This window comes from Lissotriton helveticus, chromosome 1_1 (genome assembly GCF_964261635.1).
Source record: "Lissotriton helveticus chromosome 1_1, aLisHel1.1, whole genome shotgun sequence".
Taxonomy (NCBI): Eukaryota; Metazoa; Chordata; class Amphibia; order Caudata; family Salamandridae; genus Lissotriton; species Lissotriton helveticus.
In genome coordinates, this window is record NC_136057.1 from 349243471 (window position 1) to 349256012 (window position 12542).

Genomic DNA, 12542 nt, shown 5'->3' on the forward strand with positions numbered 1-12542 from the left:
AATATTTGCTTGATTGAGCTTGACCTAACACAGCATCTCTGCACTTCACCGCAGAGGACTGGCACCCCTTCATGATGGCGGCAATGAGTGTCAGGGTCACTGGAGGACACACAACTTTTACAAGCACGGTCCGGTCCGCTTTCACTTTCACTTTCGTCCGTCGTGAAAGCTTTGTTATCTTTATGAAGCCATGTGCTTGAAACACATGGACCCGTAAAGATAAAGCTTTCACCACGGGAGGAAGTCAGACGAGCCCATCCAAATGGGCAGTCTGAAGAGAAAAGTGTACGTCACGCAGTGCTCTATCTCAATGGCTGGCCACCGTTTAGCATAAACGGTGACGCCAGCCAATGGGAAAGAGGGGCGGGGCTTAAAGCCCGATACTGAAGCTCACCTAAAATCTCACCAGTGAGACTGCGCAGCCTACGCAGGCCGAGACCTAAAAATGGCTGAAACTGGCACGGGAAGAGGCAAACGCTTAAACTAAACAATGGGGCCACCTACTGGACTACTTTAGCAGAGGCTTTAGAATGGTCGTGTCAAAAGCTACTCACAGCATTGAAACTCTTGGTCCCCTCTAAGCTCAACGATTATTACACTACAATCTGTCATCATATAGGTAGAGTCCAATAAGAACTCGGTCACGTCAACTTGATTTTGATACAGGAGCAGCGGGGTTGGTTGGGGGGAGGAAACAGCTGAAAGGGGGAGGAGGGAAAGGTTTAGGAACAGCCTTTTTACTTTCGAGCTTGCTATACCCATTTATATAGCCCAATGGAAAGTTGAACACGGCAACAAAGCGTTAAAAAAAGTATTTAAACGTAGAAGATGTACTGGATCTTTGGATTCGTGTCATGCAGCTCTACAGCCAAGAAAACAAAGGTACATGAATGACTTCAATTTCAGCAACAGCTACAATGAGTGTCTGAAGGCAGACCTTCCCGATTGCTTTCCCCTACCCTTATTCCCACAATAAACACAAGGGTGAGAGAGGACCCATCTCATTCTCAGGCACTGGTGGGATCTGCAAGGTAGCAACACGTTTAGAAATTAAATTAAAAAAACACAACAAACGAGAAAGCCACAGAGCACCAGTCTCTATTTGGAGCCCGAACAGTAACAACTAGCAAAAGTGGCAATATTCTAAAACACATATAGCACACACATATGGCTCATAAAAGCAGCATAAACTAGAAAGGGCGGGGTGAAAGCAAACTCACTACTAGTGCAGGCAACCAGACGCTCCACTTGCGAAATGGCTGGCCCAGCAGCAGGAAAGCAGCAGTAGGGAAGCTGCTGGGGTGCCTGCTTGTAAAGTGAGTGGGGACGTTCATGTTATTGTACTGGCTCCAATAAAGTTAGAGCTATCTGAATACGTTCAATGCCAGGATAAACAGAGGAGCTAGGGCAGGAGGACAGCCACAGACCAGCAGCAGGAGTAGGAGTAGGAGTAAAACGGAGTATGGAAAAGAATGTAAGTAGAGAAGCTGCAAACAGAAGTAAAGGAAAAAAACTAAAGCAAAAACAAAAAAAAAAAAACTTATTTCCATGGAATGCAGGAACAAAGAAAAATAATTGCTCCAATAACAGCAGTGGAAGGATACATGTCACCCAATTAAAAGGATGATAAACAAGCTATGTTCCAGTGAGACAGAAACACAAAGGAAAGCCACGGAATAAAGCACCACTTTGTTGGTATTGCCTACAATAGGTTTTCAACAGACAGCTACAAGACAACTAATCCATTGGCTGTCCCCGGCTCTCCAATCTCACATGTGAAATTGGTCCAAAATGGAAATAATCTTTACTGACACCTGCCTTCCACCCAAACCAATCCTATCCAATTCTCAATAGACTTCATGAACGTAATTCATTGATCAGCATGAAAACCTTCATAAGAAAAAAAACAGTCACATCACTCAGATCTCACTCATTGGATATTCAGAAAATATCTCTTGGCACACAGCAAGAACACAGATTTCAACCTTAGTGCTCAGTACATTTGGCTACTGTAAGAGTCTTCTAGTAACTTCACTCCATAATCTTTTACTAAAATGGACAAGATTCAAAATCTTATGACAATGGCAGTTTTTGCATTCTACCCAGACACACCTCAACTTCACAAACTTGGATGCAATCCCCTGGAAAGGAGCTCTATAATTGATCCTGAAATTCATAAGACTACAACTCTCTAAAAGTTAGGTCTTAATTCCTAACCTATTCTTTGCCAATGATAATCTCCTAGCTGTAACCAAACATCCATATACAGCATATCAGTCTCAATAGTTTCCATTAATGGGAACACTAGCCTGAAACACTCAAATCTGCTAACATCACATAAGTGTTCAAGAATAACTCATATTACAATAATCTCCTTAAATTACCTAACTCCACACTAATCTGTTACTGTAATTATGTTTATGTGCATGATAAATTTATGAACATGTCCCAACGTGGTAATATTATTGCAATTAACAGCTTTTATTGTTGGAATGGTAGGCTATTCACTGCAAATAAAAAGAGATATTGCGTTCAAATATCTGGTAACTGCCTTATACCAAAAATAATTGCAATATCCCAAAATGTTAAGACTGAGAGGCATATTTTAGAAAGAAGACTTTAGCCAAAAACAAAAAAAGAATGTCCTCTAATACAATAAAAATAACACTGACATTTGCCTTTTACATTCTAGCACCACAAACATTGAATTAGGCAATATGTCACTACTTTGGGATATATTGGATTTGCCATTGGTTTTTAGCCATGCCATACAGCACCCCTAGTGCTGTGCAGCAGGACTCATGAAGCTTGGGGGGGGGGGGGGTACCGGGACGACAAATGTGCAAGCCTATACAGTGACATGGACGCATTTTTCCTTATTTATACCGATCCTAGTTGGAAGTAACAGACACTGCATGGATGGAAGGAGGGTGAACCAGTACAGTGTTGGGGTGAGGGGAGGAGGGTGAACCAGTACAGGGTGGGGGGGGGGGTGAAACCAATACAGGGGTTTGGGGGGGGGGGTTGAAACTAATAAGGTGAAACGCACAAGGGGTGGTGAAACCAAAACCGAGGGGGGGGCAGCAAAACCAACACCGAGGGGGGCCAGCAAAATCAACACCGAGAGGGGGGGCAGCTAAACAAACACCGAGAGGGGGGGCAGCTAAACAAACACCGAGAGGGGGGGGCAGCTAAACAAACACCGAGAGGGGGGGGGGCAGCTAAACAAAGACCGAGAGGGGGGGGGGCAGCTAAACAAAGACCGAGAGGGGGGGGGGCAGCTAAACAAAGACCGAGAGGGGGGGGGGCAGCTAAACAAAGACCGAGAGAGGGGGGGCAGCTAAACAAAGACCGAGAGAGGGGGGGCAGCTAAACAAAGACAGAGAGAGGGGGGGCAGCTAAACAAAGACCGAGAGAAGGGGGGGCAGCTAAACAAAGACCGAGAAAAGGGGGGGCAGCTAAACAAAGACCGAGAGAGGGGGGGCAGCTAAACAAAGACCGAGAGAAGGGGGGGCAGCTAAACAAAGACCGAGAAAAGGGGGGGCAGCTAAACAAAGACCGAGAGAGGGGGGGCAGCTAAACAAACACCGAGATGGGGGGGGGCAGCTAAACAAACACCGAGATGGGGGGGGGAAGCTAAACAAACACCGAGAGGGGGGGGAAGCTAAACAAACACCGAGAGGGGGGGGAAGCTAAACCAACACCGAGGGGGGTGGGCAGCTAAACCAACACCGAGGGGGGTGGGCAGCTAAACCAACACCGAGGGGGGTGGGCAGCTAAACCAACACCGAGGGGGGTGGCCAGCTAAACCAACACCGAGGGGGGTGGGCAGCTAAACCAACACCGAGGGGGGTAGGCAGTTAAACCAACACCGAGGGGGGTGGGCAGCTAAACCAACACCGAGGGGGGGCAGCTAAACCAACACCGAGGGGGGGGCAGCTAAACCAACACCGAGGGGGGGGGCAGCTAAACCAACACCGAGGGGGGGGCAGCTAACCCAACACCAAGGGGGGGCAGCTAAACCAACACCAAGGGGGGGGGGGCAGCTAAACCAACACCAAGGGGGGGGCAGCTAAACCAACACCAAAGGGGGGGGCAGCTAAACCAACACCAAAGGGGGGGGCAGCTAAACCAACACCAAGGGGGGGGGCAGCTAAACCAACACCAAGGGGGGGGGGCAGCTAAACCAACACCAAGGGGGGGGCAGCTAAACCAACACCAAGGGGGGGGGGGCAGCTAAACCAACACCAAGGGGGGGGGGGCAGCTAAACCAACACCAAGGGGGGGCAGCTAAACCAACACCAAGGGGGGGCAGCTAAACCAACACCAAGGGGGGGCAGCTAAACCAACACCAAGGGGGGGCAGCTAAACCAACACCGAGGGGGGGGCAGCTAAACCAACACCGAGGGGGGGGGCAGCTAAACCAACACCGAGGGGGGGGCAGCTAACCCAACACCAAGGGGGGGCAGCTAAACCAACACCAAGGGGGGGGGGGCAGCTAAACCAACACCAAGGGGGGGGCAGCTAAACCAACACCAAAGGGGGGGGCAGCTAAACCAACACCAAAGGGGGGGGCAGCTAAACCAACACCAAAGGGGGGGGCAGCTAAACCAACACCAAGGGGGGGGGCAGCTAAACCAACACCAAGGGGGGGGCAGCTAAACCAACACCAAGGGGGGGGGGGGCAGCTAAACCAACACCAAGGGGGGGGGGCAGCTAAACCAACACCAAGGGGGGGCAGCTAAACCAACACCAAGGGGGGGCAGCTAAACCAACACCAAGGGGGGGGGCAGCTAAACCAACACCAAGGGGGTGAAACTAACACGGCGGGGAACACTATGGGCGTGTGGGGTGGGGGCAAGCAATACAGACAGTGACTGAGAAGTGCACAAGATTGGCAGCATGGAGGAGAAAGTACATGCAAACGCGTGACCCTACATAGTGACGTAGGACTTTTTTTTTATATATACCAATCAGAGTTGGGAGAAACATGAACTGCAGGTTTGTGGAAGGATGAAACCAACAAAGAGGGCGGGGAGGGTGAAACCAACACAGAGGGAGGAGGGGGAGCAGGGGAGGACGGAAACAACACTGAGGGCACAGGTGGGGGGCCAACTATACAGACAGGGATACATACACAAGATAGGCAGCATGGAGGAGGAAGTACACAACATGGAAAATGTGGGGCATAACGGTGAGAAGTACACAGAGTAAGCAATGTGGAACATGGGAACGGGAGGAGCGAATAGCTGAGAAATTAGAGTGGGGGCAGAAGCTTGGACTACTACAGAAAATATAGAAAATGGGACTATACTATAGATCGGTGTCCAGGTTCTGGCGAAAGCGTAAGGGCCACCAAAGAAACTGATTAAATGGTCACCAGTGGGATACACGTTTAATAAGTGTCCCTAACATAACTGTTCTCATATTGTTTTTGATATCCCCTTAGAATCCAACAATAAATATCACTTTGGATTATCTATATGGATTTTTTTCTACCTGCCCTGTATCCCAAAATAATCATAAGGAGATACACATATTTCCCCCTAAGAATGTCAGACGGGTGAGGTAAACTATGATAAAGCATGACACCTAGGTTTGTGGGTGAGGAAGTGCCTCTACATTTGATGAAATTCACACATTAAAGTAGCAGATATCAATGAAAAACTTCAATATATCTGGGGGTACTCTTGAATCCAGATTGCCTATCATTTCGTAGTGTATGCCTGGGAGGACGCAATCCTTGGATGGCGCACTCCTCTCGATCCCCTCCACTGAGAAATTAGGATTTACAATTCTCAAACACATTGTGCAATAAGATATTGACCAAAAACATATTTTCAAAACAACCAAAATCTAATCACAGCAAAATTCATTGCATGAAAAAACATGTGCTTTTAGATCGTAATTTCGCTAGCATTCAATATTAAACATTCTGAACATTTTGGATCTGCATAAGCCTCCCATCCGAGGAAATGTAGCTACATCTTACATTTTAAAAGCCAAGCAATTGGGGAAACAAGACTGACAGAGTGTGTGCTCAAACCAACACACGGCAGTCCCAAAAGGGCCTCCCAAAAGATAATGCACTTTAATAACTTATTCTAAATACAATTGTTGTAATTGCATTTATATAGCGCTTACTACCCCTGACGAGGCGTCGAAGCGCTTTTTCGGCAGGTAGCACGCTACTCCGGGACCCACAGGGGATTAGTGTTGAATTAGTATAGTGAAACATGCAAGTACATTTTAAGTGGTGGATAGGTTAGTCAGTTATTTGGATTTGGAATGGTAGCAGAAGGATAGAGGAGGACAAAGGTTTGTATTTATTTATCGCTCGCTTGTTGACGCATGCTATTCAGGGAGCCTATAAAGGATTAGTGGTGAATTAATATGGTGAAATATGAGGTAATTTCAGTGGTGGATATTAGTCTATTACTTGGAGTGAGAAGGATAGCGGATGGATAAAAGGGGAAGAAAGATTTGCATTCATATAGCACTTGTTACCCCTGATGGGTATTGAAGGGCTTTTTGGCGAGTAGCACGCCACTCCGGAACCCATAGGATTAGTGTTGAAAATTAGTATAGTATAAATATGAAGTAATTTGAGTAGTAGATATGTTATTCAGTTATTTGGGCAGTATATTTGTATAGTTGAATATGGAATATGGAATTTGAGAAGTGAACATGTCAGTGTTAATTTTGATAGAAAAAGGATAGTGGAGGGATAAAAGAGTGAAGGATTTTTTTTATTTTTTTTAAGTCAACTGATGGAAGGATCATTATATATTTGTTAGTGATAACAGGTGGACTGTTAGGTGTAATTACAGCAGGGAGAGTGTGTCTGAATGGGATGTAGTTATTTATGGTGTTGAGTGGTGTTGTGTATGTGATTAGTGTATTGGTTAGTGGTATAGGATAGAGTTGTGTACTGTTTGTGGGTGATGGTAGATATGTGTGGTAGTTGGGATAGTAGGTTGCGTAGATGTGGTTTGGTTGGGTTGGTGGTGCATGCTGGTACATTAATCTGTGCATAGTGTTGTGTGTGGTGTATATTTGGTGTGAGTGTGTTGCTCTGTTTGTGGATGTGGATAGTGTGGGCTGGGTATTACTAAATGAGAAAAAGGACAGCATTTCTGGCCCCAGCATCGACCTGTCTCGAACAGGCCCAAACAGGCAACTACCCTTGTCCTCTCCGCCCTTAGCCTCGACGCCCGGGCTGAGACGCCCTATGCCTGGCCTTTTTTGTAGCCCTAGTAATCAGGTGACCCCTTTAGCCAATGGGAATCCTAGCACTAACACTATCCAATCACAACACTAGCCCTAACATCTAGAACCAATAGGAGACCAGGACCTTGCAGCCCATCTTAGCCCTAGTCCAAGCACCCAATCAGTTTAAAAACCCTGATCTCTACGTCCAATAAAGGCCTTAACCCTACCATTAGTCCCAACCCAAGTCCAAGCAGCCAATGGTACAGGTAGCCCTAGTCCCTACTTCCAATAGAAAGCCTAATCCTAGCCCTTGTCCCAACCCTGCAATGATTGAATCACAGACCGAGAAACCAATCAGAACCCTCGAATACCCAACCAATGAGGACATTAACCCTAACCCAATAGAAACACCAATCAGTGTACACATGTGCCAACCACTACCACACCACATAAGGTCCCAGCAACCTCAGACAAGGTTTACTGGCCAGGGAGTTGGAAGCTGCTTGCTGCTGTTAAGAATCTCCTAGGAGACAGACGGGCTCAATCCACAACTTTGGACTTCAGCAGATAAAGGCTTCACTAACTCGAAATCTAACAATACTATTTGAATAAAACTTTACTCCCCCTGCTGGCCAAAAAACGAAGTGCACAGGTAAATACAGTTTAAACAGCTCACAGAAGCACCCTCTGATGTAGAAAATCCCTGTTGCTAGGGGGCCGGGGGGGGCAGGGGGGCTGGCCTCACTGGCTTGTGAACACAAAATGGTGGCTGGGGTGCACTGTTTGAGCGCACAGGCCTAAGCACAGAGCAAAGGAGAAATTTGGAGGGAAAACAGATTTGTCACCAAGGAATGAGAGGGACAAACTACAGAGGTTGGACTGCAAATCCCACAATTCAAGACACTAAATGAAGGCAATCATGGGCAGGAAAACCACACATTTAAAACACAACACAGGTGATAAAATATGCAATTACAGGCAGGCTAAAACTACAATTTTTAACTGTAACAACCACAGGCATAGACAGTAAACACAGAAAGTGAAAATCGTTTTTTAAACAACTTTTTGTCTTGGGAAGAGACAGCACTAGTCTGTCTCCTTACCACTTCCTGGCTCTGCTCAATGCAATCTGGGGCACATGTGGGCCGCAACTCCAAGATGGAGGAGAATGATTTGGGGTGCACCCAGCAAGGCCTTAAGGGGCCTGGCCAGGTCAGGTGTGAGAGGAGGGCTCAGACTTGCCTGGTAGCTGAATAGCCAATGGTCTGCTGGCCTGGGGGTGGGGTCTAGGCAGCTGCTTGCTCCTGTTCAGAATCTCCTAGGAGACAGACAGGCTCAATCCACAACTTTGGACTTCAGCAGGTAAAGGCTTCACTAACTCGAAATCTAACAATACGGTTTGAATAAAACTTTACTCCCCCTGCTGGCCAAAAAACGAAGTGCACAGGCCCCAGTAAATACAGTTTAAACAGCTCACAGAAGCACCCTCTGATGTAGAAAATCCCTGTTGCTAGGGGGCCGGGGGGGGCAGGGGGGCTGGCCTCACTGGCTTGTGAACACAAAATGGTGGCTGGGGGTGCACGGTTTGAGCACACAGGCCTAAGCACAGAGCAAATAACTTTCGCAAGAACCTCAAGAATTCTGCTCAAACCAACACTCAAAATCAAAGGACTCAGCAGTACAATACACACCAGCTGAGCAGGAGATGAGATGTGGCTCGCCTACAAAAAAACATGGGCAGGTCGATATATTGGAGAGCGAAATAGTCCAAGTACCAGAAATTATGTATAATTCAAAGAAGGTGTAAATTGTGGTTATGCAGCTTTTCCCTCTGTCCAAGATCCCAAACAATACTCCATTCCAGTTCAGACAGTGGCATGGTTATGGATAGACTTAAATTATTTCACTTTTGATTAGAAGAACAAACAGGAATGCACACCTCGCATAGGCTTACTTCGCCCCCCTCCACATTTAAAAATATTAAGAGAAGAACGTGTACTGAAGCAAGGTAACAGTTTGTAAACCAACCTCAAATTTGATGAAGAAAATTCCATCAACCTGAAATGGTAAAGCAGACATAATTCCAAGAGCATCAATGAATGAATATATGTCTGCAACCTGAAATGGTAAAGCAGACATAATTCCAAGAGCACCAATGAATGAATATATGTATATATATTCATTCATTGGTGCTCTTGGAATTATGTCTGCTTTACATTTCAGGTTGATGGAATTTTTTTAATCAAAAAACTAATATATATATATATATATATATATATATATATATATATATATATATATATATATATATATATCTATATCTATATCTATATCTATATCTTTTTTTATTTGATTTTTTTTAAGTCTTGTGTAAAACACAAAGGGAAAAAGTTCAAATACACTTACCCTCTTATAGGATCCAGCGCAATTGCTCTTGGTTGATCCAGCTCTTGCCAAAACAGCACTTTCCTCAAAGTTCCATCGAGATTAGACACTTCGATTCTGTTGGTTTCAGAATCGGTCCAATAGAGTTTTGCTCCAAGCCAGTCACAAGCCAACCCATCCGGTGAAACAAGTCCAGAAATAACCACACTCTGCAAAGCACCAGTCTTGTTGAATTCAATACGTTTAATAGCTTCTTCACTTACATCGCTCCAGTATATCAATCCCTGTAAAAACACAAAATCCACAGCGGCCGCATCCTCCAAACCGCTGACCACCACTGTGGCATTCCCTTTACTTCCAGAGGCATCCACCAATTGAAGGTCACGCCGATTAGCATATAACAGCAATGGTGACGCTGTCGAAGGAGCAAAGGAAAAGTGAAAACATGTTAGTTCATGTCACTATTCACATTCAAACCAATGCAGCTAGTATAAAAAGCTGAAATAAATCATTCCATCTCATTCAAGTATCTGAACTTTAGACAAATCTACCTGTTCATTGTGAAGGTCTGTGCCTCATTAAATCTATATAGCTCTTTAGAACTGCAATAAGAGAAACTTTGGTACCTCTGTGGGTATTTTAATGTACAATTTTTGTGTCGCCAGTCATCTATGCAGTCAAAACAATTAGAGTCCCACCACCTTGTCCATCCATGTGCCCCAGTACTTCTCGGAGGAAGCAGGGTTACATGCCCAATTAAGACCTGGAAAGGTAAAATCAAGGTTACTATTAAAGTGTGAACTTAATCAAGGTTTGTTGTTTAAGGCACATTTTGTTTGGTCATCAGATACTCCAAACTCTGTTAAGGGCGGGGAGCTCTGCCCTGCACAAAGAATGTAGAAGGATCACTCAAACTGTGATGAGTAATTGTAAGCTACATCCAAAGAACAAAGCATTCAGATTTCTATATTGGCTACATAAACAGCCAAAAAGAATTAGCATAGGTCAGTTTGCGCCTCCGACTATGCCACACTAATGGTGTGCAAAAGAATCGTTATTTCATACGGTTACGAAAAATCTGGTGCCACAGTTCTGAGCCAGCAACCACTTGTCTATCTTTTAAGGAAAATGGCACACAAACCAATCATGCCACTAGCTAGTAAACAATTAGTGTGACTGAGTTCAACACTATACAGTTCGTCATTATGAATTACAATTGAACCATTTTTTTAAATTGAGCGTATTCCCCATATCTGAGGATTTCTTCAAAACACTAAGTATGTTTAATTGCAGGATTAAAAATATGCAATGTGGGAGATACAGTACCAAAAAACCTACATTATGGAGAGGTTCACCCCTCAGCTGTATCAGTGATAAGTGACCACCTACAAGCTCCACAAAACATGAAAGCAAATGCAATAGACCATGTAAGCAGCACCTGAAGGACAGGGCGTCTGGGCTTCTTTGGCTGGCTGTAGTCCCCCAAACAGTTATGCAGACCTCTAGTTTAATTAGTCCCAATTAATTATTTCTTGAAAACTTCATAGACAGCAAACACCAAAAGACAAGCAAAACGTGCTACATTTCAATTCAATTGTGGTTTGCAGAACCAAAATCTTAAAGCTCAAATAGACCTTAATGAAAGGAGTCTGCTAGTTCAAACAAAATCTACATTATCGGTTACAGTGATTATAGATTCCTGTAATGTCTACTGATGCAACTAATACTTTAACTTAGAAAACATACTGAATCTGGATTGCATCAATGCTGGATAGTTAAATAAAAAAAAATCTTAATATTCACACCAAGGTGACTGCTGTAACCATTCAGAAAAGTCAAGAAACAAGTTAGAATGCATTCCAACATTAAAGCTCCTCAGCAGGGTAATGGGGTTAGCTATACAAGACTCAGTTTCTAAGCAAATTTCAGCATCACAACTCGTCCCTATTCTAAACTTACACTCAAATGATTCACGAGTAAAGAAAAATACACTTTTGGCAAACGTTTAATTTTACAATGGTCTCACATATGTAACTGCCATTGTGAACTTTGAGGCAGCAATAGGAGGATACTGATGTATTGAGAAAAGCCCTACTTAACATCTCCCCCAAACCATTTAAGCCCATATGGAAGGGAGGGTGAACAATTCAGTCACTTACATTGGTCGTCAATAGTTCTACTCACCACTAACAGGTCTTATTAAAACAAAAACTGGACTATGCAAGCCCTCCTTTTTTACAAATGATTTTAGCAGAGTCATAACGTGATATACTAAAAGCCTTACAACCATTTGGATTCATCGGACATATTCTCAACTCAGAATGTCAATCGATCTTTGTTCAAATGACCGGGGCAGATAAATGCTGGTAACTGAAGTCACAGCAGCCTGGGATAGCAGGCCTCTCTCGGGGGCCGGTGCATAGAGCCGCCCGCTTAGGGACCGGAGGGCGGACGGAAGGGGGCCTCCTCCATCGCCCTTAGTGCACCGCATGTTCGAGGGGCACCCGGTGCTAAATCATTCGTAGACTACCTGTACAATTAGGTCAAAATTAAAATGGAGGTACATAAAGATTTCATTCTCCGTTTATCCATTTAGATCAACTTTTTTTTAAAAAGGAGTACACCACCATGAGCTCTACCCATCATTAAAAGTATCAATTGTATTTGAATCCAGCTTGACAGCACAGCTGCTGCCGGCCACGTTATGAACCTACAAAAGGGTTTTCAGGAGTATTAAAAAAAAAAAAAAAAAAAAAAAAAAAAAAAAGGACTTCGGCTCTGCCCACATGTTGGTAGCCAGGTGTACGTTTTGAATGGGCAGATGTGTGCTTAAAAAAAAACTATTTATTCAGAGCTGCCTGTGGCAGCAGCAATAGGATTGCCTGAGCTTGAACTTTCGGGGGGCACACACATGGAATTGTAATGTTGTTAAAGTGTCTTAGATA

General features: G+C 44.7%; 1 protein-coding gene across 1 annotated transcript in view; it reads right to left on the bottom strand.

Moving 5' to 3' along the window:
* The window catches only part of LRP6 (LDL receptor related protein 6), a 1212873-nt gene that overhangs the window by 1166573 nt on the left and 33758 nt on the right, over positions 1-12542 (bottom strand). Inside the window, exon 2 of the mRNA XM_078673499.1 lies at positions 9619-10012. Within this exon, the coding sequence (XP_078529625.1) occupies positions 9619-10012 (394 nt within the window). The remainder of the gene's footprint in view (positions 1-9618; positions 10013-12542) is intronic.